Raw genomic sequence first — 26,015 nt, forward strand, 5'->3', positions numbered from 1 at the left:
CCAAAAATAAAAGAGGAGCAGGGGCTGATGTTCCCTGTCGGACCATGAAGAAAAAAGGGGAGGGGGGGGGGCGTAAAGGCCCCTGCGGCTCTTGAAAGGAGGAGGCAGAGGCCAATGACCGCTACCGACTTCAAAAGAAAATCAGGGCAGGGGCCATTGGCCCCTGTCAGATTCTGAAAAATGAAGCACAGGCCAAAGCCCCCTGCCAAAATCTCCAAAACAGGCGAAAAGTGGGGGAGGGGTCCCGACCCCTTTCGTCGGCCCGCTGGGTGACAAAGAGCAGAGAGAGAGATATGAGGGGAAGAAGAAGGGAAGGGAGGAGATGTACCTGGGGGAGGAGGTCGTCGGTGTCGGTAGACGAGCAAGAGGAAAGGAGAGAGGAGACGAGCAAGAGGGGGCGAGAGAAAGGTCAGATGACCAACGAGGTGGTGCCGACAAAGCTATCAGAGAGGGAGGCGGTCGTCGAAAGGGGGAGAAGGAAGGGCGAGCAACGAGGCAAGAGAAATGGTGAGGGTGTGCGATGAATGAAACAGAAAGTAAAGAGAAAGGGGGCTCGCATTAGGGTTTTACGAGAAATTTAGCGATGGATTAGCAATGACAAAATTTTATCGCAAACGCCGTCATAAATTTGCGACGAAGTAGCGACGAAAAAATGGTGTCGCTAATTCGTCGCGAAGTTGCGATGGAGTGTGAGACATAATTTTTCTGTTGCTAATCCGTCGTAAATTTGCAGCGACATTTGCAATGAAATTTTTTCGTGGCTAATTCTGCAACTAATTTCAATTTTAAGGACGAATAGTTTTCTCTCGCTAATCTGTCGCAACTTTGCGATAAATTCTTTTTGTTACAAATTTCTGTCACTAAATAATATTTTTCTTATAGTGGACAAAGCGAGCACGACTAGGTCTCTGATATTGTGATTGGTTTCTCAGTGTAAATATAAAAAGAAAAATATCAGCAGCCAAATGCTCGTGATCAATAAAAAAAGTTATTTTTCTTTCATTTTTTGCCAAAAAGGGAAAAGACTAAAACAAAAACAAAAATACAATATATTTTTAATAAAAATAACATAAATTAAAGAACTAATTTTGTGTGCTTTTTATAAAAAAATATGAGCCAGTCAAATTCTCCCACCTTTTTCGTGTTTGTTTTTTTAAATGCCAACATAGCCAAGTTCTTGATTTCAACGTGATCATGCATTTTTTCCAATATTAAAATATTAAAAAATTAGTTTTTATTGATTAAAATTTGAAAAAAACTTCGTGTCCCTGCCTCATTGTGCTCCTATTTTTCCAAACAATTTTCAAACCCTCGAGTCCAACCTGCATCACGCGTCCTCTTGTCCACGTGTCTTTGTGAATAGCTAACATGCAACAACTAACAATGCGCCTATCGGGACTTTTCCCTTGGCTACCCATCTCCCCACATTTCCAAAAAAAGAAAAACCCAGACCTTCAAAATTGGATAGAAATGTAATAAAAACAGCCAAAAAAAAATAAAGGTAACAACAACATTTTCTTTTTTCAAAAAAGAAAAGTATTATCATTGTGTATGGCTTTTAGTTAAATATTCAGAAATAAATTAAGAACCAAACCGACCTTTTTTTTTATCAGCAACAAGAGCTTGCCATCTTGAGCCGACACCATAACCATCTTTATAAAACTGGATCCAGTTTTATTTTAACGTCACAATTTTAAAGCTGGTACAATACCAGAAAAAAATGCGGTATTTTCAGAATATCTCCTATTTTGAAACCATCACCTTTTTTTTGGCCTACCATGTGCAGTTGGTGATGGGGGGATTCTCTCCTATAAGCTGATAAAAACAGTTTTTTGTTTAATTTTATTTGTATTCTTACATTTACATATATTGATAAATTTTCAAGATTTACATTCTTACATGGGTAGGAGCTGGTCCTGACTTAGGTCGGGACCCGAACCCACCATGCCCAAACATCAAGCCCCAGGGCTGCTCGGTTTCTGGCCCAATGTGATGTGGCTTAGACGAGCAGAAGCGTGTGACGAGTGCAACGGGGAACGCAGTGGTTAAAATTGCATACGTGGGAACTCTGTTGGGTGAACATTTGAAATTCAAACGCATATGAACGGGAGTTTAGTCCCATATCGTTCAGAAAGAGATGTCGATGCCCCCGCTCTCTTGTATATAAAGGGGTGAGAGGTAAGATCGAAAAGCACGCAGCCGCGTGGTGAGCACAGAGCGAACTATTCTTTCGCCTTTTACTAAAGAATACCGTGTGCTCACCACTTAAAAGCGGCATACGCCTATTTTTAGAGGGTGTTCCCGCTAGGGAAAGCCCTAACAATGGCTTAACATAAAAATTTTCCTTTGCAATATAGGCTTAATGGTTTTGGGTGAGGCCGAGCAAATAATAGGTTTAGTTAGATTGGGATATACCCATACGAATCTAGATCTAGGCTTACAGTCTGGAATATCTTCGAATTTATTGTGAGATTTTAAAAAAATCTTGAATGTGATGTGGTATTTTCAAAATAATGCTTATTTGGAAAATATAATTGCAATATAACAAGACGTGTAGCGTAGGAGACTCTGAGTTGATATTACCACCCAGATCCGAACTCTCTCACCTTGAGGCCGGCGTCAGCGGGCAGTGGCTTGCGGGTCCAAACGTCGGCGACCCAGTCGAAGATCCGGCGGACGGTGTAGAGGAGGGGGACCATGGCCCTGACGGGAGGAGAGAAGAGGGGGAAGCCGAGATGATGTTCCCGGTGAGTATGTGGCAGGAGAGGAGGAAGAGGCGTGGGGTCGCCGCTGGCGAAGCCGCTGAGGACGTATAGTGCCCACCACCACGTAGAGCTGTAATTAAGAGCCTGGAGGTGCGGAAGATTTCCTTGCAAGAGGAGGAAGATGGGGAGAGGGTGGGGAAGGCGTAGCGGGAGAGGGAGAGGAGGTAGAGGGTGGCGAAGGTGAGGTTTCGTCTCCGGCGAGGGGTCGCTCTTCGGTGCCACTGCGAGCAGGGACGTAGCTAGGATTCATGTGAGAGGGGAGAGGAGGGGGGGGCAAACAGGGGTGTAGCAAAAAAAAAAAATTTGGTGTGATAGTCTGGGGTTGGGGGCAGCGCCCCCGATTTTTTTTTTTTTAGATAAAATAAAAGTCTATTTCATACAAATCAAACTATTTGCTGCAGTCAGGACTGGGTTACAAAAATGGATAAAAATCTATTTCATATGGAATCAGGGCTGGGCTAGGACTGGGCTTTTAAATTTTTTTTTTTTAACTGGGCCGGGAGGCAGGACTGGGGTACAGCCCAGTTCCGCCCCCACCCCAGCTCCGCCTATGACTGCGTGGGAAACCCGACATTTTTCTTTCTTTGTTTCTTCAAAGAGAGTGTTTCCTGTATATTGAGAGAGAGAGAGTTTCCTGTACGCTGAGAGAGGCAGAAGACGAGAGAGAGAGAGTTTCCTGTATGTTGAGAGAGAGAAGACGAGAGCTGAGTTTAAGAGAGAGAGGTATTTGTTTATTATTTTTTCTTTCTCTTTTGGACAAAGAAAGACGACTGGAGTGAATGGATAATGTTGAACATGATGAAATCAGCCTGAATTGGGCCTATTTTACCTTGAATATAGATTTACTTAAAAGTTTTCCAAAAGTATATAAAAAGTAAAATTAAAAAAATTCAATATTTGAAATAGTTCAATAAAAAAATGATTCGATTCAGACATTTTTCACCAAAACCGATTCACTTTGTGAACCGATTTCAACAACATTGTTATTGGTATGGACATCATCAGTGTTAGAGCAGAAAGCAGTTGAAACGGAAGCACGTATCCTGAAATGCCAGAACCTTCCTTTTGCAGAAGCCAAGTTCTCCTCACACAGAAACTCCCATGCATACCACCTTTCCACCGTCCGATCAACATCATGCACCACCACATCTGTAACCTTCTTCAACTTGGCTCCCATTCTGGCAATGACTCCAGCACTGTAGATGGCTTCCATCCTTCCTGGTGCATCCAGTCGATCGCCACTAGGACCATCCACGATCACCATGTCCCATTCTCGATCATGCACCTCCTTCGGGAGCCCTCTCATGGCCAATTCACACTCTGAGCCGCGAAGCGAGCCATGAAAGCTGCAGGCGGGCAGTTCACGGGCTTGACGGAGAAGATCATATGCTTCCTCTACCAACTTATCATGCTCGACCTTGTAGATCTGCGATCCCTGGAACTTTAAACTCGAGCTCTCAATGCTTGTGATCTCTTCTAGGAAAACCGATCGGCCCCCATTGTTGAGAGCCATGAACAGAGGAGCTTCAGCTCGCATTCCGAAGACGAGGAGGTTCATGGGAGCTCTGGTGGAGATGAGATTGATGAGGAAGCAGAGCTCTTTCTGAGTGAGTTCTGTGCTGGTGGATGATGAAGCTTGATAGGTCAGTATTTGTGAGGTGTTGGGTGTGAGGTTGGTGCAAGTTAGGGAGTTATTTGGGTGGATGAGAGGAGAGTTGGGTGGTTTAGAGGAAGTCTTGAGTGTGATCCTGAGGAGTCTGAGGAGAGAGAGAGCAGAGAGGATGAAGAAGATGAGAAGGGGGAGTTTCTTCTTTGAAGGCATTATTGGGGGGTCTAGGGATGGATGGTGGTAGTGGTTCATGTGTCAGCCTTTGTGAGGCTAATATGCTTAATATAATACTTTTTCTGTTTTTGAGTGCAACTGAAGGGAGGTTGATGGAATCTCATTAGGTTGGTGATGTTGGGGTTTTGGTTTTTGCTTTTTCTGGCCTTTGCTTGAGAAGGAGGTGAGTTGGTGGTTATGTTGTACCAACTGATGTGAGGATTGGAGAATAACACATAATTGATGGTGGTCATGAATTAACAAGTCCAGTGTTTGGGGAAGGGACATTCTTAGAGCCAAAGAATGCTCTCTGCTGTACTTGAAATGGAGATTTATGCACTGGCTCTGCTTAGAAGCTTTGCATTGGGTTGGAAGTAATGTTTGCATGTGTTGCTAAACTAATTTAAAATATGTTTCACTCATCCCTATCTTCATACCCTTTCTTGGAATTTCATTGATGCAAGTTGTTTTGATCAAATCCGATTCCATATGTGTAATCTACAACATTCATTGAGTGAAGATTGGCACTTAAAATCGTCGAAATCCTAATTGTGTGCAGAATGTTTCATCGATTCAAAAAATAAACAGTTGACAAAACAGATAATTTTGTGATTGCATATTTTTTTAATTAAAAAATACAATGCAATGGTCGTTTCTTATTAAATCGACCATGTTAAATTCATATATAAGGTCAAACAGCTTCAATCATAAGATTTAAGAGGGGTATTGAAGATGGGGGATGACATAGAGGATGAGTGGAACCAAACTCATTGAAGTTTTGCCTCATGCTGTGTTGCCAAAATGTGGTGCTCCCAAATCTTACTAAATGGGTTCATATTTGGTCGCGATTCAAAACCTGCTCAGATGTCACTCACATGAAAAATGGGCTCTTTTTGAACTAAAGCTTAACTTAAAACATGATATCGGATATGATTGCATACTACCGGGAAGAAAATGGGTCAAACATAGATTAGATCAATTTCGACCGAATATTGTATCCAAAATTTGCAAAATTGGCCTGTTTTGGATATGAATTCAACTTGAATCAGGTAATATGTCCTTAGATTTGGATAGAATACGATCTAAGTCGACCCATTTTTAGATTTCTCAAAGAAAAAAGTCATTTTTACCTGAAAAAAGTTATTGGATTTGCTAAAACGAGAATGAGATTTTACGTGCAGTATCTGATAGACATGAAAGACATGTCCTCCAAACCCGAGAACGAGTATGTCCATACAGGTCCAACTTCCACTCGAAAACACATTACAATTTTACAATTCTTATCCAAAACCAAAAATACCATATCGGAATTGTATCTAAAATTCGAACAAACTCAACGATCTATTTGCTATAATCAGCACAAGTCTCGCAAACTTCGCCGAGATTTGAAAGATCTAACATTATTTTTCTGAGATGCTCACGATGTTAGCATAAAATGAATCGCAGAAGAGCCACTTACCGGATGCGGCCATGGGTGATCCGAACGGTGCTTCGGTGGATGTGAGTGGTTGGCATTCTCCTAAGCCAATCGATGTCCTTAATGTCGAATGGTGAGCAGGACACTTGAACACAAAGAAAGAAATCACACGTAAATGTGGCACTCAACAACCACGTATGCCCTCATCAAACATCCATGGAGGTATCCTATTTATAGGAAGATTTGGTGGAGGTCCATAATGGGCACTAGTAGAGGTTCCTAATGGGAACAAATGAACAATTATGAGACCTCCTGTAACCTACAAAACCCAAGAGCCACACCCATGTATGTCCCTTGATGTGCCCATATCAATATGGGTCACATCCAGGTTGGATATGATCTGATCCAAAATTCAACATTCTCCCACTTGACCCATTGACATAGAAAAATACTTCCTCAAGATTCTATACCATTATCTCGATTTAATTTTCACGTGGGTTCACATGCTATCCTGTATCACCAGAATGAATGATATGAGTCATGGAGATAGAACATTTCTATATGAGATGTTATACTTTCATGTACTACATTATTATTCATTTTTAGTATTTGACATATTAAGACTATATTTATGAATAGGTTGGTCTCTAACCAATTCTATTGATCCTTTTATTATTGTTATTGTGTTATTTTCTCTTCTTAAATGAGAGATACTTTACACAAAATCAACAATGCACAAAACCATAGAGAACGAATTTAGTTTCATAAATGTAATCATATATAATCATAATGTATTGTCATACATCAGAAAGAATCAAACAGACTCATCACATTACATGTTGAAAATATAATCCCATTGCTAGCCCTTTAGTAAGAAGATTCTTAGTTATTTTTTTGTACCGATTGTATCAGTACATACTAAATGATTTTTAATCATTTCTTTAACAACAAAGTACTTTAACTTCATGTGTCGACATGAGGTGGTGCTCTTATTGTTATTCGAGAATGACACAATAACTTCATTATCACATAAGATCTTTAGTGATCTCTTAATAGACTTTAATATACCAAGACCTATAATGAAGTTTCTGATTCTTATAGTCTGAGATGAAATCTTATTTAAATCATTAATTTTTGCCTTAATAGCTTTTAAAAATTCCCCCACTGTCCTGTAATGAAAGACGATGTCTCGAATATTCTTAGTCACTCGTGATTGCAAAAGCAACATGCTAAGATTATTTGAGTATTTCCACTTTTCATAGACAACTTCTGAGTGCTCCCACTTCTCATAGACAACCTTTTGATAGACTATTCTATTCTCTGTATAATTAAGTTAATCGCTCTATACGAGATTCAAATCGAAATGATAAATATGAGACCCTATATTATTCACATTTTCTAAGGCAAGCATAATAGGGTCATTATCGTTCCACTTTGGTGAAAACAATAATACTCAGAGTTGCTTTGCTTCCTCAATTCTCAAAGAATTGACTTCAATTTGTTAAACTAGCAAATCATGTAACAAAAAACAGTTTGACACTGTACCTTTGGATACGATCATGCTTCATGGGTTGGTGTACACACCTACTATTACACTCTGTATGAATTTGGAATAAAATGACTAACCTTTAGGTGAATCATTATTTCATAAAGTCACACACATTGTAATACCAAATATCAATCTCAACGCGGTCTAAAGAAACCATCAATCAACACAACTCAGATTACTTTTCTAATTATAATAGTGAGTTGATTAAGATCTATTACTGCAAATATATTAATATTACATAGCATGCCCATGCAATCATGATAATACATGCATATTCATGACAAACTATGTACAATAACATCAAAAACATAAATTCATACTATATCTCATATGCACAAATAAAATATTGATGAAACACATCACATATGTCATGAATTTTGTCATAATTCTTGCCTAAATATCATTGAGAATACAAAGCAACATCAAATGCATGAAAAAGTCATGCATCTATGATAAAATTACATATAAAAGCATAATGAAAATGACAAAGTCATGCTATTGCAGGTAACACCTAGGGATGGCAGTGGACCGGGGCGGGGCGAGGGACAAGGTCTCCACTCCCGCCCCATCTTTAAAATGTAACCTTCATTCCCGGTCCACCCCCATGGCGGGGGAGACTTTGGACCTCCACCCCCGCCCCGTCTCAAAATTCTAATCCCCGTCCCCGTCCATCTTCATGACCACCACCACCATACTCTCCCTGGAAGCTCCTGACATACTCAACGGCATAAGCATCAATGACAAATGGGTCTTAACCGGGCATCTCCTGGCCTCTCCCCTACCTGAGGTCCCTGGAAATATTGACATTGGGCACCCAGTAGGTGAGTCCTGCCTGACCCACGTTGTACATCGCTCTCGCTTCCCCCCCCAATTGACTTAGCGATCAGATTCCACTCCAGAGGGTTCTGGAGAAGGAGGTCGTGGTGAGGATCACCTGCGGGAAGACGGTGGTGGAAGCGATGGTGCCACCAAAATCGCCGTCGGGGGCCGTCGGTGGCGATCCTGTGGAGGGATTCCGACCACCATTGTAAGGCGGGGATGTTGAACCTTGGAACGAAAGAGGCGTTGTTGGAGAGCTGCTGGATCTTCTCAGGGAGGGTGTGGAGGGAGACGAGAGACCGGGCTCGAGTTGCAGAAGGGGTAGGAGTGGTGGTGCGGAGGCTAGCAGGGGAAGTCGGAAAGTGGGTGTTAATGGGTGAAGATGAAGGGGAGGAAGACGATAATGGTGGTGGTGATGAAGACGAAGATGGTGGTGCGAGGCAGAGAGATGGCACCACAGACGAGGCTCACGGCAGTGGCACAGGGTGGTGACAAAGATGGAGTGAGGGAAGAAGAAAGGAAGGATGGAGAGATGGCGTCGACCAATGGTGGTCAGCGACAGCTCGGCTCCAGCGATAATGCAGATGGGGAAGGGAAAGAGGCGACGACTCCAGGGTTAGGAACTTAGGGTTAGTAAATAGTAAGAGAAAATATAAAGGGGCGGGGGCGGGGGAAAGTACCAGTCCATCCTCGCACGGGGATGAATTTTAACCTTCATCCCCGCCTCCATCCCCATTTCATGCCCTCCATCCCCGGTCCAAACGAGGCGAGGTGAGGCCCTGCTTTCCTCCGGTCCACTGCCATCCCTAGTAACACCTGGGGTCCTAGTGTTTGGAACAAGTCATAAAATACCCCGAACCGGTCTAAAACAACCTTTAATCGGTGAAAAAGATCCTAAACCTATCCTAAAATAGCCAAACCGGTTTGAAATATGCACTAAAGCCTATAAACCCCTAAAACTGAATGAGAAAACTCTCGTTCTTTCTCAAATACAGGAAAACAAAGTCTCCACTTGCAGAAATTAGTGAAAAAGCTTTTAAAAATAGTAAGAAAAGACTCTGAACCGATCATAAAATCACCTGATTTGGTCACTGAATCGGTTCTGTCCCTTAAAAAAGATAAATAGTGCATGGATCTAGTTTCAGACTAGATCCGACCCAAAATAGTACATGAGTCAAATCCCTCAATCCAAAGTCAATCTAAAAAAGATTTTGGATTGAATCCCAAGATCCATACCCGATCCAAACAGATCTCAAGTCAGATCCCATGATTCAGACATGGTCCAGATCTAAACTCAGTCAAACTGGATCATGGGTCGGATCCCATGATCTAGACCCAATCCCAACAAGTCTGGGTCTCGGACCTAGTCCAATCGAGTCAGACTCAAATCGGTCCACTTGGAACCCCAACGGGTTTGGGTCCCAAACCGAGTCTGACCAGGTCAGACTTAGACCCGGTCCACCCGAAACCCCAACGGGTCTGGGTCTGGGTCTGATCGAGTCAGACTTAGATTCGATTCACCCAAAACCCCAATGGGTCTGGGTCCAGGTCCAGGTTTCGAACCGGATCTGACTAGGTTGAACTTAGACCCGGTCCACTTGGAACCATAATGGGTTCAGGTCTGACTCAAACTGGTCGACTCAAAAACCTAACAGGTCTGAGTCCTGGACCGAGTTCGACTCAGTTGGACTTAGACCGGTTCACCTAGAACCCTAATGGGTTCGGGTTCAACTCAAACCGGTCCACTCGGAACACCAATGGGTCCGGGTCTTGGATCAGGCCAGACTCAAACTGGTCCACCCGGAACCCCAACGGGTCTGGATCCCGAACCGAGTCGGATCAGGTCAGACTTAGACCCGATCCACCTAGAACCCCAACAGATTCGGGTCTCGGATCGGCTCTTACTCAAACCGGTTCACCTAGAACCCCAATGGATTCGGGTCCCAGACCGAGTCTGGCCGGGTTTATGGATCTTACCTTTCTAGGCGATGAATCTGTGTCCTCAGTACCACCGTTGTCTTGCGATATGCTTGTTGAAGCTTCTGAGCTTACCGTCTCTTTCACCAACTTGGTCTTTACAATTGCATTTCTTGAAGCTTCCAACGTCTTATCAGACACAAGGGAAATGCCTCCCATATTTGACCTATTTGCATCTTGATTCCAATTTTAAGAGCTTAATTCATTAAAAATAACATCACGACGAATAATTAAACTCTTAGTTGTTGGATTATATAATCGATACCCCTTTGTTGTGTCACTATAACCAACAAAAATGCATTTCTCACTTTTCTTATCCATCTTGTTATGATCACTATAATCGATCAAAGAATAAGAAACTCAATCGAAAATTATTAAATTACTCACATTTGGCTTTCGTTGCCACCACGCCTCATATGGAGTCATGTTACGCACAACTTTTGTTGGAGATATATTAAGTATACTGTTGTGTTCACCGCTTCATCCCAAAATTCGTTCGAGAGTTGTTTTTCACTCAACATGCTCTTGGCTATTTCTACGACTGTACAGTTTTTTCGCTGAGCTACACCGTTTTGCTTTGGTGTTTTCCTTACTGTTAGTTGCCTACGAATTTCATTCTTCTTGCAAAAATCTTCAAAATTATTAGATATAAATTCTCCCCCTCTATTTGTATGTAGACACTTTATGACATGCTCACTATCCTTTTCAGAAAAAACTTTGAACTCTTGAAATTTTTTAAATGCTTCTGATTTTTTAGAAAGAAAAAATACCCAACTCATGCGAGTAAAGTCATCAGTAAGTAATAAAAAATATCTACTATTGTTCAAGGATGGAGTGTTCATGGGCCCACAAAGGTTTGCATGAACTAACTCAAGAGGCTTTTTGAATCTCCATGCCTTTTCGATGGGAAACGACAAATGATGTTGCTTCCCATATACACACCCTTCAGAGACTCCATCACTGCATGTTACACTAGGCAACCCCAAAACCATGTTTTTGGTTCTTAGTATTTTCAGCCCATTATAATGTAAGTGTCCATAACGTAAGTGCCAAAGATGCGAAGACCCATCATCTTTGCCAATCAAGGCAACACATTCACGTGTGTAAATTCAAGAGGAAACATTCTATTAGGTGCCATCTTGACTCTGATGAGAGGTTCACTGTCTATTTTCTTTTTTTCTAATTTCACATACTTCATCATAAAAATTAAGTGCGTAACCATTCTCAATCAATTGTCCAACACTCAATAAATTGTATGATAAACCAGGTATGTAATAAACATCATGAATCATCCTTTTATTACCTGATTTAACATCAACTTTAATAGTTCTCTTGCCTTTACTTTGCACTTATTTGTTGTTTCCAAGCCGAACATTCATTCTCATGGATTCATCAATATTGTGAAAAAAGTTTTTTTCACTTGTCATGTGATTACTACAACCACTATCTAGAAACCACATATTATTAGGCTTGGTTTTCAATTGAGAAAGAAAAAGATTACCTTGTTCTTGTTCTTTAGCGACATTGACATACTTCTTTGTTTTCTCCCAACACATTGCTTCCACGTGCCCATACTTCTTGCAATAATATCATTGTTTGTCTTTATAACTCAACCCTTAATTTATCCATTGTACTGACCCATTTCAAATCTCTCATGACCACGACCTCGGCCACGATATCCACCTCTACTTCTTCCTGTTCTTGCATATTTGTTCTCCAAGGATCCTTTGCCACTCGCTTGCTTGTTAGAAATTTTTACCTTGGCTTGAAATGCATTTTCAATACTTTTCTCGGTTGACGTGTTCAACCTAGCCTCATGTGCCAAAAGAGACCCCATTAATTCGTTAATAGAATAATCCCTCATGTCTTTATATTCTTCTATAGCTGTGACGACATGATCAAATTGGTGGCATACTTCGTAGGATTTTTTCTACTACCATTTTATCATCAATTATTTCTCTGAATGTTCTCATTTGATTTACAGTAGTAGATATTTTAGAAAAAAAGTCTTGCACGAACTCATTTTCTTTCTTTAACAGGGTCTCAAAATCTCTACAAAGTGTTTGGAGTTTTACAGTAGTTACCTTACTATCTCCATGATAGGCTTCCTTCAAAACAGTCAACGCTTCATTCGACTTGGTGACTGCCGCAATTCGAGGAAAAATATTTTTCATCACGACTTGCTGCAAAACGAGAAGGGCTTTGGCATCCCTTTTGCGTAACTCCTTTACTTCAGTTGTTGCCTTTTCTGTTGCCTTTGAGCTTTATGTCTCTACAAAACCATTTTCAACTAGATCCCAAAGATCTTGAGAGATGAAAAATGTATTCATCTTAATACTCCAAAATTCGTAATTCTCTCTATTAAAAATAGGTACCAATACATGTGAAAGATTTATAGAGTTTAAATTTGTACCGTTAGACATCATGAATTACACCACGTAATTACAAACTAACTTGAAGATTCGGCTTCGGCAACGATCTTCGCAATGCTCAAACATGCCCAACTCAATCGAACCTGGCTTTGATACCAAAATTATTGATAATACCGTAAAACACGCAGCATACATACTACAAAAGATAATCTAACAGTGGGAGACGTTAGTGCTGAAAACTGTTTAATACAAGGTAAAAACTTAAGATAAAACGTACAGGTTACGGGACCATTATATAGAGATAAAAAGCAAACTCATAATTTCTCCTTCTCATTAGGAGCCACTACCCCACTAATGCACGACTCTTGTAACTCACAGAAAACTGACTCCTTAAGTTTAGGAACCACATCACACGTGGTTTACAAACTACTCTCACACACACACTAACCCACTACTTATGGTTACACATGCACGTAACCCACTTTTTGCATCAGACTATATCACTTAGAGCTGTACGTGGTGGTGGGCACCACCGTCAGCCTTTTCCTACCGCTCGCCTATGTCCTCGGCGGCTTCACCAGCGCCGACGACCATGCCATACAGTCAGCGACCCCACACCTCTTCCTCCTCTCCAGCCATATACTTATCGAGAACATCATCTTTGGATTCTCCCTCTTCTCTCCTCCCGTCAGGGCCATGGTCCCCCTCTACACCGTCTGTCGGATCTTCGTCATCTTCGACTGGGTCGCCGACATTTGGACCCGCAAGCCACTGCCCGCTGACCCCGGCCTCAAGGTGAGAGAGTTCGGATCTGGGTGGTAGTAATATCAAACTCCTAGCCTCATACGCTACAAGCATTATTTTGAAAATACCACATCACATTCAAGATTTTTTTAAAACCTCACAATAAATTCGAAGATATTCCAGACTGTAAGCCTAGATCTAGGTTCGTATGGGTATATCCCAATCTAACTAAACCTATTATTTGCTCGATCTCACCCAAAACCATTAAGCCTATATTGCACATTTATAACATCCTCGAGCCAAGTTACAGAAGACCGTACAAAGGAAAATTTTTATGTTAAGCCATTGTTAGGGCTTTCCCTAGCGGGAACACCCTCCAAAAATAGGCGTATGCCGCTTTTAAGTGGTGAGCACACGGTATTCTTTAGTAAAAGGCGAAAGAATAGTTCGCTCTGTGCTCGCCACGCGGCTGCGTGCCTTTCGATCTTACCTCTCACCCCTTTATATACAAGAGAGCGGGGGCATCGACATCTCTTTCTGAACGATATGGGACTAAACTCCCGTTCATATGCGTTTGAATTTCAAATGTTCACCCAACAGAGTTCCCACGTATGCAATTTTAACCACTGCGTTCCCCGTTGCACTCGTCACACGCTTCTGCTCGTCTAAGCCACATCACATTGGGCCAGAAACCGAGCAGCCCTGGGGCTTGATGTTTGGGCATGGTGGGTTCGGGTCCCGACCTAAGTCAGGACCAGCTCCTACCCATGTAAGAATGTAAATCTTGAAAATTTATCAATATATGTAAATGTAAGAATACAAATAAAATTAAACAAAAAACTGTTTTTATCAGCTCATAGGAGGCCAAAAAAAAAAAAAGGTGATGGTTTCAAGATAGGAGATATTCTGAAAATACCGCATTTTAATATTCAAAATAGGACACCTTTTTTTGGTCAATATTCAATATCTCCAGAAATTGGTGATATTCAGAATATGACCGGATCCCCTCTCGTTACTTTATCACATTAACCACGTCAGCTCTCATTTTTCGTAAAGGTCCAAAAGTCCATATATAGACACAAGTTTTGTATTCCGTAGGATCCGATCCAGCAATACAGTGAATCCAACTCGGTCAATATAGATCCCGAGATTCTTTTGATAGGGCTCCAAATCCGGGACTGTAGAATTCCGGATCATATAATATAAGTCCAACGATCCTATTACACATCCAGATCTTATTCTCAGATCTACATCCGAAGCTCATGCTTGACCGGCAGAATCAATCACAAGGACACGAGTCGGACACTCTACGAGGGAATGGTGCATGGCCATATGTTATGTATACTGATTTTAAAGTGGGTTTGGGGTTTGATGGTGAGTGGCAGGACGTGGCTTGGGCGTGGTTCAGGAGGAGCTTGGGAGTGGCGAACTTGGTCTACTTCTGCACCAACCTGTTGGGTTTGTTGATCCCGCGGTTCCTGTCCAGGGCGTTCGAGGCGTACTTCAAGGAGAAGGACGAGGTGCACGAGAAGGCTGTCGAGGACAAGCCGCGACCGTCCTTCTCCCCAGCTGAGACAGCTGACCGGAAGAAGGCAGATTGATGCCACTGCTTCCTTCTCTCCTTCCATCTCATCTGAAAACTTTTCATTGTTTGGCACGTGTGGGAACTGCTGTGGTTTTTTTTGTTGTTGTTCGTTGCTGCACGTGCCTTGAAGATTTTGCCAAGTTGGTGTTTCTTTTCCTTCTTTAAGCTGGACGTTTGTATATCAAGTTTGGAAGGAGTTTTAACAGTGTGTGTGTGTCCAATTCCTTGTTCCATGGATATGGGTTGGATGGGACACTTGACATCAAGGGATCTTAAGAGATCATTTAAAGAGACCCCTGGATCTAGGGCTGGTAAACGAGAAGCTCGGGACTGGGCTCAATCTTGTTTGTTCACGATCAGCTCGTTTAGCTTAAATGAGTCATGCCCGAACACAAGGTGGTCAGCTGAACTCGGCTCAATAGAGCTTGTATAGATAATATATATAATATATATTTTGTGTAAAAAGAAGGATGCATAAAATATATATATATAAAAAAAAGATGAATGAAAAATATATACAGAATATGGACTATTAAGTATAATTTATAGAAAGTTATATATATATATATATATATTCAAGTATAATATATAAAAATGTATAAACTGGCTATGTATAAATAAAATGGAATGTTTTTTACATGAGCTCGTGTTTGACTAGTCTCATTTAGGGATGGGCCAAGCTCTACTCAGTTAAAGACAAGTCGAGCCACAAGCTCAAGTTGTTGGATTTTAAATTCATCGAAAATACAATATTTGACTGTTAACTTGTTTATGCTAAATAATTGAAAAGATCATAAATGAAACTTGATACGAAAGCATACCTGAATCCATTGATGATCCGATAAATCTTTACGGTTATGATATTCTAGAACCTCTATAGGTGAACTTGTCTTCTTCTCTAAACCTAATGAGAGAAGGACAATTTTCTTTCTTAATGATGGAGAGGCAAAAGATAACAACCACTATATATGGTTTTGAGACCATAACCTAATTATAACTACTTGTGGGCTCAAAAACATTGTCTTACCAAATAACATCTCTAACAATCTGGTCCATTGATTATATCAACATAGAACCAAAATGATCTTTATTATAAATATTGTAATTGGACTCATCAATAATCACGTATATTGACATAACCAAATGACATAGATCAAGTATGGACGTGAAATATGAAAATTATATGTAATGTGTTTAAAACATGGATATTTCTAATTGGTCTTGCCTTAATCTTTAGTGAGATCACAACAAATGAGTATAGAATGAAACAAAAACTTCAACTTTATACTGAAGTGGTAAAATAAAACTTTATTATATCATAGAACTTCCAAATACAAAGTCTCACTAAACCAACATATCATTAAATGATATAACACCCATTCGAGCAGTATGAGACCTCGGGTGACAAACCTTTGGTAAGAGAATCCGCAATCATGGAGTTTGTGTCAATATGTTCTATAGATATTTGACCATTCTGCACTCTTTCTTTAACAACAAGGAACTTGATGTCAATATGCTTTAACTTCGACGAGCTCCTGTTGTTGTTGAAATATAGCATTGCTGAATTATTGTCATAAAATAACTTTAGCGGTCTTTCAATATTATCCAAAATCCAAAGTCTAGTGATAAAATTGTATAACAATGCCATGATTGGATGCCTCATAACATGCTACGAACTCTGCTGCCATAGTGGAAGATACAATCAGTGTCTGCTTGGCACTCCTCCAAGAAATAACTCCTCGACTAATAGAAAAATATAACCTGACATGGATCTGCGACTGCCTTGGCATCCAGCAAAGTTAGAATCAGAATACCCATTGATTTCTAACTGATTTGACTTCCTGTATGTGAGCATGAAACCTTTTATTCTTTGCAATTACCGCATAACCCGTTTGACTGCTTTTCAATGATCCATTTATGAGTTACTAAGAAATCTGCTCAACATCCCTACAATGTATGCTATATTCGGACGTGTACACACTTGAGCATACATAAGACTCCCTAAAGCAGATGCATAGGAAATCTTTTTCATATCCTTAACTTTAAACTGGTGTTTGGGGTACTGAGTGAGACTGAACTTGTCTCCCTTAGCAACAGGGGTATCACCTGGTTTAATATCCTTCATGCTAAATCTATCCAGAATCCTTTCGATATAGCGCTCTTGTGATAATCTAAGAATACCTTGAAAACGATCTCAATGTATTTGGATCCTTAATACAAAAGAGATGTCACAAAGATCTTTCATTTCAATTTTTTTTGTCAGAAATCTCTTGGTTTTGTGCAGTATGCCTATATCATTACTGACAAGTAATATGTCATCGACAAATAAAACCAGAAAAATATATTTACCCCCACTAAACTTATGATATATGCATTCATCAACCACATTCATCTCAAAACCAAATAAGACAACTTAATAAAATTTATGATACCATTGGCAGGAAGCCTGCTTAAGTCTATAGATGGATTTTTTTTAATTTGCAAACTATTTCCTTTGCATTGCCTGAAACAAAATATTTTGGTTGCACCATATATATTGTTTCATCAATGTCACCATTAAGGAATACAGTCTTTGCATTCATCTAATGCAGTTTCAAATCATAATGAGCCACAAGTGTCATCATAATTTTGAAAGAGTCTTTCGCAGAAACTGTAGAGAAAGTCTTTGTATAGTCAATGCCTACCCTTTGAGTAAATCCTTTTGCAACAAGATGAGCCTTATATCTTTCCATATTAGCCATTGAATCCCTCTTGGTTTTAAATATCCATTTGCAATTAATGGGTTTCATACCTTCAGGTAATGGGACAAGATCCCACACATTATTATCCTTCATAGATTTAATCTCCTCATGCATGACATTTATCCACTTTTGAGAGTTAAAACTTTGTATAGTTTGATGGAAGTTGATTAGATCATCTTCCCTTAAGCCAGTATCACCCTCATGTTCTTGAAAAAAAACAATATAATTGTCTGAAATTGCCCTTCTCCTCTCTCTAGTAGATTTTCTTAATGACACTTGTTCTTGAATTACTTAAGGTGTTTCTTGAGGTTGTTGAGTTTGTATTTTAGGAATAAAAGCTTGATTTTGAATAGGGAGATCTAAAGTATTGCCTTGTTCTAGATTTGTTGAAACAATGTCAAAAATAGAAATATGGTAATTGTCAACAACAACTGTAGGAAGATAGACAAATTCTTCTTTAAAAGAAATGTCTTTTACTTTATCACTCCTCCCAAACTCAACATTCTTAAAGAAACAAGCATTTTTTGTCTTAAAAAATGACTTATTCAGATGGTCATAAAATTTATAACCCCTAGATCTTTCAGAATACCTAACAAAACAGCAACTAACTGTTCTTGAATCCAGTTTTCCTTTCATGTGGCCAGTAAGGCCTAGCCTCAGTTGAACATCCTCAAATATGAAAATGGTTTATACTAGGCTTTTTGCCTGTTTACATTTCATATGGGGTCTTGGTTATTGCTTTAGTTGGTACTATATTCAATACATAAGTTGCAGTCTTTAATGCATTTTTCTAAAGGGACTCTGGTAAAGTAGAATGAGAAATCGTACTCCTTACCATATTCTTTAAGGTCATGTTTTGTCTCTCAGCAACACCATTTATGCTATAAGTGACTGACATAGTGTACTGAAGGACGATACCGCATTCATGTAAGAATTTAGCAAAGGACAGTGGTTGTTGTTCACCTGATCCATCATATCTACCATAGTATTCACCACCACTGTCAGATCTGACGACCTTAATCATTTTACCAAGTTGGGTTTCAACTTCAACCTTAAATGATTTGAACACATCTAGAGACTGAGAGTTTTCATGAATTAAATATAGGTCTTCATAACAAGAATAATCGTCTATGAACGTAATAAAATATTATTGACCATTCTAAAAGGCCGTAGGGAATGACCCATAAATATCTATATGAATTAGTTTTAAGTCGTATGTTCTTCTTTCGGTACATACTTTCCTTATGTTTGTTCATTTCTCTTTTATACACTCAACATAAATCTGAAAGTTAGTGAAATCAAAGAAATCAAGAATTTCACTTGTCACAAGCCTTTCAATTCTTTGTTTACAAATGTGACATAGGCGCTTGTGTCATAATAAAATAAAATTCTCATTTGTTAAATTTTTTTTTACCACAGAAATTTGAATGCAAGGTTTCATTATATGAGGCAACAACATTAAGTAAATATAGGTTATCAATCACGGATAAAGAACCGGTACCCATAAGATTTGAATCAAAAAACAATTTAAATTGACTATTTTTAAATAAACAAGAATAACTAGATTTGTCTAATATGGAAATAGAAACAAATTTTGTCTAAATGATGATACAATGTATATTTCTTTCAAATCTAAATAACTATCATTCTTTAACAATAACCTAAAGGTACCTATTGCCTCAACTTAAACTGATTTGCCATTGCCCACATAGATAAATCTTTCAGCATCAATTGACATTCAACAACTTAGGCAACCGTGCATAGACACACTTATGTGAGTGGTAACACCAGAATCCATCCACCAAGGGTGTTTGGGTACAGAAGTTAAATTAACCTCATAACAAACCAAAGCAAGGAGCATACATTTCATTTCACGCCAAGCATGATATTTGGTACAGTCCTTCTTCATGTGACCTTCTTCTTTGCAAAAGAAACAACTGAACTTTGGATCCTGATGTTTCTTCTATTTCTTCTGTGATTAAGGGCCCACTGCAGCTTCCTTATTCATTTTATTTTTTTTTAACTTGTCCTTAGATGTTACTGCCAAGTGAGCACTTTCTGTATTTTTTTGCTTCATTCTTTCTTTTTCTTGCACACAGTAGAAAATGAGCTTATTAATAGTTCATTTGCCATTTTGGAAGTTATAATTGACCTTAAATTGACTGTATTATGCAGAAAGAGATATCAAAACTAAGTGCACGAGCAAGTCCTCAGACAACTCTAACTCTAGTGCCTTTAGTTTTGAAGCAAGATAGGACATTTTCATAATGTACTCCTTAATTTTTCCTTTACCTTTATACATCATTGAAATAAGACTCGAAAAGAGAATGCTTGTCTCAGCCTTTTTATTTTTAGCAAAACATTTTTCGATTTTCTTAAGGAACCTCTTGACATTAACCTCTTCAGACATTGTGTCCCTGAAGGTTTCTAGAATTACACGTTTCATAATCATAAGACACATACGATTCGATCGATCCCACCGCTCATGGTTTCTTTTATCCTCAGTGAAACTCCTATATATAAGAGCAGGCGGTTGATCTTCTCAATGTGCAAGGTCCAGATTCATGCATCTGAGAACAATTATAACATTCTCTTTACAGTTTTTTAAGTTAGAGCCATTCAAAACAGAGATTGAATTTATATTTGCAGATATCATAGAAGCAGAAGTATTTACTATATCAAGAACAAAATAAGCTCATAATTAACATACATATTCACATGCATTAACATAAACAAACATATTTAAACTGTGGTGAACCCCATTACAAAATACCTAACACAACATTGACATTTAGTCTTCAGATAGAAATGTCAATTTGTAAGTGGTACTCTCATCATAGTAATCAAATATGGACAATTAATCCTGTCAAACAACACGCCTTTCTTTGAACCGACTCGTTGTTTACATGGAAAACCTGATAATCATTTCATATTTATTATTAATATATATATATATATATATATATATATATTTGGCATTGGTCAAATAGTAATCTTCCTTTGGGTCGATCACTATTCTCATGAAACCCAAATATATAATCATCTCAATATTCCAAACAAGTTAATTTTCACAAGAGGGGTTACTTTAGAAACATGTTGTTTTAATCAACTCAATTAGAATATCAGGTCCTTATTTTGAAAAGAATACTATAGTTTAAATATGTCAATACATGCATATGAACAAAAAAAATATGATAATAATTCATATAGGGTCGAAAAGTAACTGAAGTCGACCCTCTAAGGGGATCCAAGATGCATACTTATAGGCCCTAAATTCAATAATAAAAGTCCTTAATTTTTTTATTTATTTTAGATTTCAAGTTACATACAAGGGTCTGACCCATGGGATCAGAACAGACCCTTTGGCGGGTCAATACAAGCTTGACCCATCACGAGTCAGACCCCAACACCACAGTCGGGTATAGGGCATGGGCTAACAGGTCAGGTCTTACCAGGCTCGATGCACAAAGGCACCATGCACCCAACCCGGTTCACTCCCCGTAACTTAATGGGGACTGAAGCGGGTCAGCAGCTCCTCGAAGGAAACCAAAGCTGGCCCGACCCCAGCTAGAGGCCGAAACTGGCTTGGGTTGCAAGTGGAGGCTGAACCCGACATGGCTGAGGGTCGAACCGGTCTCAGGCTCGGCCAATTGGAGGTCGAACCAACCCTGGTTCGGTTGGCTATAGGCCAAACCAGAACCAGGCCTAATGGCTGAATCGGCCCAGCCGGCTGAATCGGCTAAATGTCGAATTGTCCTGGGTCATTGAATCGGCTGAAAGTTGAACCTAAACAACATCTTGACTGCCATCGACCCCAGAACGTTTGGCGGTGGTTGATCCATGCTCTGAGTGCCGCCGAAACTCATCCCTACTATCGCTGCCCCCAACCTGTCGGCGACAATGCCAGACTTTGCCCTGAATGTCGCCGACTCATCTGGTTTGAATGGGCGTCCGCCCTTCCGTCATCTAGTGATCTGAGCAGGCGAGCGACTGTCTGACAATTTGATCGAGTGACACTCCGTCCATCAAAATGAGAAAGGGAAAACCCTCGACCGTCCGACGATCTCAGGAGGGCTTACCCCTAGCCAGAGACAATCTAACACAAACGAGAAGGGGGATTGGATCCCCTCGTCTGATGGTCTGAAAATGATCTCCCTGGTTCGATCCAGAAATAGAGAAAAAAAAGGTGGAGGGTCGATCGACCCTCCCGCCCGCCCGACTGAAAGGGGAAGGATCATCTGGTTTACTGAAAGGGGGATGGTCGATCACCTCTCGGTTTCGACAATCCAAAAGGGGGAGGGCCGAATGGCCCTCCTTTCTGTTCTGTCCGGTAATGCAAAATAGGAGAGTCAAACTGCCCTCCCTCCCTCCCGGGCGCTGCCGAATGGTGCGAGGAGGGTCGATCGACCCTCCTTCGCCCGCACCCTACCACCGATCAGAAAACAAAAACCTCAAGAAAAGGGGATTCGGTCATTCCCCTTTCTTCGAGAATCGTGTAGGTACCCAACGATACTTGCACCGAAAACCGACCGCAATGGATCGCTGATCTCAAAAATATAAAAAATCGAATGTGTCAACGATTTAACAAGGACAAGCCACTCTGATACCAATTGTTGGATTTTAAATATATTGAAAATACTTTATTTGATCGTTAACTTGTTCATACTAAATTATTAAAAAGATTAGAAACGAAACTTGATGCAGAAGCGTACCTGAATCCATTGTTGCTTCGTTAGATCTTTACGGGTATGATCTTCTAGAACCTCTATAAGTGGCCTTGCCTTCTTCTCTAAATCTAATGAGAGAGGGACAATTTTCTTTCTTCATGATGGGAATGCAAAAGAGAACAACCACTATATGTGGTTTGTGTACCATAACTTAATTGTAACCACCTTATGGTCTATTTTTAATTCAGTCTATCATAAAATTGAAAATTGACACATGAGGGCACATGAGGTTTCTGCACATAATAAAACCATACCATATGAGATATCATATGATCCAACCGTATCTGATCACTTTATATGGATCTTAACCATAGACATCATATAATGTATGATAAAACATATGTAGGCCCACATGATTTATTTAACACAATCCACTAGTAAACGAGCTGAGCCGAACATGCCCTCTTCAGTTCTTTTACCAGCTGGACCCCCCTCTAGTTTTTTTTTATATTTACACCGAGAAACCGTTTCCAAGATTAGAGACCTAGTTGTGGTGGTTTTGTCTGTCGCATTTAACGTCGTTGTCTTGGCAGCATAAAACTTCGTGGGTTTATCCTTTGCCTTGAGGGAGTCACCACGTAAGGGGTGACGCTTATGGAATTTGAATGTAGACCCCCTGCCTAGCGGTGTATGTCTCATCCCACTACGCCAAACCCCTTTGGGATGCCTTTCAGTAGTTGGAACCTAAATTGGTAGACTAGGTTGCACCAGGGTTTGGAACGAAATCAAAGTATCCAAACACATTAGTCCAATCTTAACTTGAAGAGTGGGAATAGGTGCGGTAAGTGGTTGCATCTGGATCTGGCGATCTAATTATGGGCTACGCAATATGGACTCAGTCAACCATTTTTAGGTTTCAATGTCTATTTGTGGTGGAAGCACGGGGATTTGTGAACTTTGTCAGATTTTATTTGCATGATCACGTTGGAATCAAGAACTTGGTTATGTTGGCATTTAAAAAAAATACGAAAAAGGTGGGAGAATTTGACTGGCCGATATTTTCGATAAAGCACCCAAAATCAGTTCATTAATTTATGTTATTTATTATAAAAAACAAATTTTTTATTTTTATTTTAGTTTTTTGCCTTTCTTGGCAAAAATAAAAGAAAATTAATTTTTTTATTGATCACGAGCATTTGGCTGCCAATATATTTTTATGTTTACACCGAGAAACCAGTCACAGGATCAAAGACCTAGCCATGTTGGCTCTGTCTGCTGTACTTACAATCGCGACAGCGTAAAGCTTCATAGGCTTTAGCTTGCGCAAGGGCTGAAGCTCATGGGATTCGAATTTAGACCGCCTGCCTAGCAGCTTAGGCTCCCATTCCACCAGGCCAAACCCTTTATGGTTTTTGGCTGCCATATTTACCCAAAAAAAAAAATGTTTCCTCACTATTGTCAAGATTAAGATTAGCTGAAACTCTGTACTTAAACAAAGTTTTCTTGATCTCCTTTAAACTCATCATTTGCATCGTTCCAGCAAATCCTCAATTCATGTGGTAGAAGCAATCAAGTCACCAAAGATGCATCCCAAGATAAAGCTACACAAGCTACCCACTTTCACTAATTTCCAGAAAAGAAAAAATATTGAATTATCCCGAAAATGTATACGTGAAAAATAACATTTCAAGATAAAAAGGGGAATCATTTTTTATGCTTTTTAACAAAAAAGAAAAAGAAAAAAAATTAGGTTCCTTAGGTTGGAAGCATATTGCTAGCCTTCAAATATTATATTTCCGACAGGAATTCAATATTACCTGAAAATCTGCCTCTTGCTTTGGTAATTTGTCATTTTTTATTTTTACAGGCAAACAGACCCCCAACAGCTGTACAACCATACCATTGGGATTTGAACTTGCAACGTCCCAACACAAGGTGACGTGCACTAACTGCTCCTACCAAACAAGCTAGGCCCCTGTTGCCATCTTTTCTTGGCAAACTTAACCTATCTATTGGGCACAACATGGATTCGATTGGCTGGTCCAGATCCATTTTCATCATATGGATCAGATAATTGTGAGGGGGTTAAAGAAACGGCTTCGACATGGACTGGACTAATTATAAGTTTAGAACTTAGAAATGGAAGTTGGTTGAGGATCATGTGCACCAGATCGCAATCTATATCAGAAGAACCGAACTCGCGCACCCAAGCCCGAAGAGTTTGTTGGATGGGCTTAGGCTGCCCGATCCGTAGATAAGCCCAAATTGTTTGCGAGTACATTTCAAGGCATGTTTTTTGTTTTTTTGAAAGGCAAGCTGGGGTTAGGCCAGTGTTGTGAGAGGCACGCTCAAGGTACTGAGGCGTTGCTGTGATGCGCTCCTCATCAACCTCCGACCAGTTGTGACCACCGACCACCGGAGTTGCTGTGCTGCCGCTGCTGCTCAGTCTCCTCCGACCACCGGACGACCGGCATATCCCTCGCTTCCGTACCAGCTGGGCGGGTGGTCCTTCTCTTACTGCCTCCCCTCCCACCGCTTCACTTCCATTCCAGTTGTGAGAGGCGTACGCCTCAGGTACTGAAGCGCAGGCTCAACGCCTCGCTTCGCCTCATCGCATTTAACAACCTTGGGTTAGGCAGATCCCTATCAGTTATACAACTACACAATTGGGTTTTGAACCTGCAACTTCCCAACCCAAGGTGAGGTGCACTAGCTAGCTGCTCCTACCAGAGAAGCGCAGCCCCCCTTTTGGAAACATTTCAAGGCATGTTTTGCTTGTTATAGGTAGGATGAGCAATCACAACTCATAAAATAAAAGCTGTGATTGTCAGTTATAAAGTAAATCTTGTAACCAACAATCACCGGATTCAAAGGATAAGCATTCTCAAGTGAGAATCAAAATCATGACTGGAACTTTTTCATGTTTCACTAAACTTGAAAAAGTGTTACGATTGTGATTTGCAATTACAGAATCTTTGAGAAAATCCAACAATCACAAGGCTTTGCACACATACTTCTAATGTGCACTCAATTCTATCCATAAGGGGAGGTGTTTGTTTCTTGCTCTTTCCTACATATAAAGGAGAATCACTTTTTATAGGAAATATGGTCTCTTTTTTAGAATGAATGAAACAAACATGTCCATAAGAAATATGTGGTCACATAATCTTTTCAGTCAAAATGGGTCATACCAATGGAGAAGTACTTTTCCTCTAAAGTGGTATCAAAGGACAGATACTTCCTTAGGTGAAAGTATAACCCCCAAACTGGGGGCTTCGGGCTCCGCTTGTCTGGTAGGAGCAGCTAGTGTAAGTCACCCTGGGTTGGGACGTTACAGGTTCAAAACCCAATGGTATAGTTATGTAACTGGTAGGGGTCACACTAACTCCAGCTTGCCTTTCAAAAAACACAAAAAATAACAAACTCCCCCTAAGATGTGCTTGTCACATGCCCCAGAATCGTCACGAGCAGCTCAGCTTGTTTCCCAGCCCTACGTTGATCGATCCTCATTTTTATTCATCGAGAGACCAATATCGCGATATTTTGAAAAACATCTT

General features: G+C 40.1%; 1 protein-coding gene and 2 non-coding genes across 3 annotated transcripts; 2 read left to right on the top strand and 1 right to left on the bottom strand.

Annotated features, from left to right (window-relative positions):
- The first annotated feature begins 2,197 nt into the window (after positions 1-2,197).
- On the top strand, positions 2,198-2,316 carry LOC149851405 (U5 spliceosomal RNA). The gene has a single exon (XR_016426470.1). It is a non-coding gene; the product is annotated as a U5 spliceosomal RNA (small nuclear RNA).
- A 6,588-nt stretch (positions 2,317-8,904) lies between these two features.
- Positions 8,905-15,066, top strand: LOC149851406 (uncharacterized). Its single transcript, XM_090008358.1, has 3 exons — positions 8,905-8,987; positions 13,216-13,516; positions 14,851-15,066. Exons 1-3 carry the CDS (start codon positions 8,905-8,907, stop codon positions 15,064-15,066), a joined length of 600 nt encoding a protein of 199 aa, XP_089864484.1.
- Positions 13,818-13,936, bottom strand: LOC149851407 (U5 spliceosomal RNA). Its single transcript, XR_016426473.1, has one exon. It is a non-coding gene; the product is annotated as a U5 spliceosomal RNA (small nuclear RNA).
- Positions 15,067-26,015: the final 10,949 nt, after the last annotated feature.

The sequence above is a fragment of the Nuphar pumila genome, chromosome 1 (assembly GCF_984573655.1).
Source record: "Nuphar pumila chromosome 1, dmNupPumi1.hap1.1, whole genome shotgun sequence".
NCBI lineage: Eukaryota > Viridiplantae > Streptophyta > Magnoliopsida > Nymphaeales > Nymphaeaceae > Nuphar > Nuphar pumila.

What these genes read in the sequence shown, in the direction of transcription:
- LOC149851406 (XM_090008358.1), top strand. Translation starts at nt 8,905, where the DNA reads ATGGCGTCGACCAATGGTGGTCAGCGACAGCTCGGCTCCAGCGATAAT. An exon ending in AAAGAGGCGACGACTCCAGG is followed by an intron (nt 8,988 to 13,215) that starts GTTAGGAACTTA and finishes TTTTTGCATCAG; the next exon opens with ACTATATCACTTAGAGCTGT. An exon ending in CCGCTGACCCCGGCCTCAAG is followed by an intron (nt 13,517 to 14,850) that starts GTGAGAGAGTTC and finishes GGTGAGTGGCAG; the next exon opens with GACGTGGCTTGGGCGTGGTT.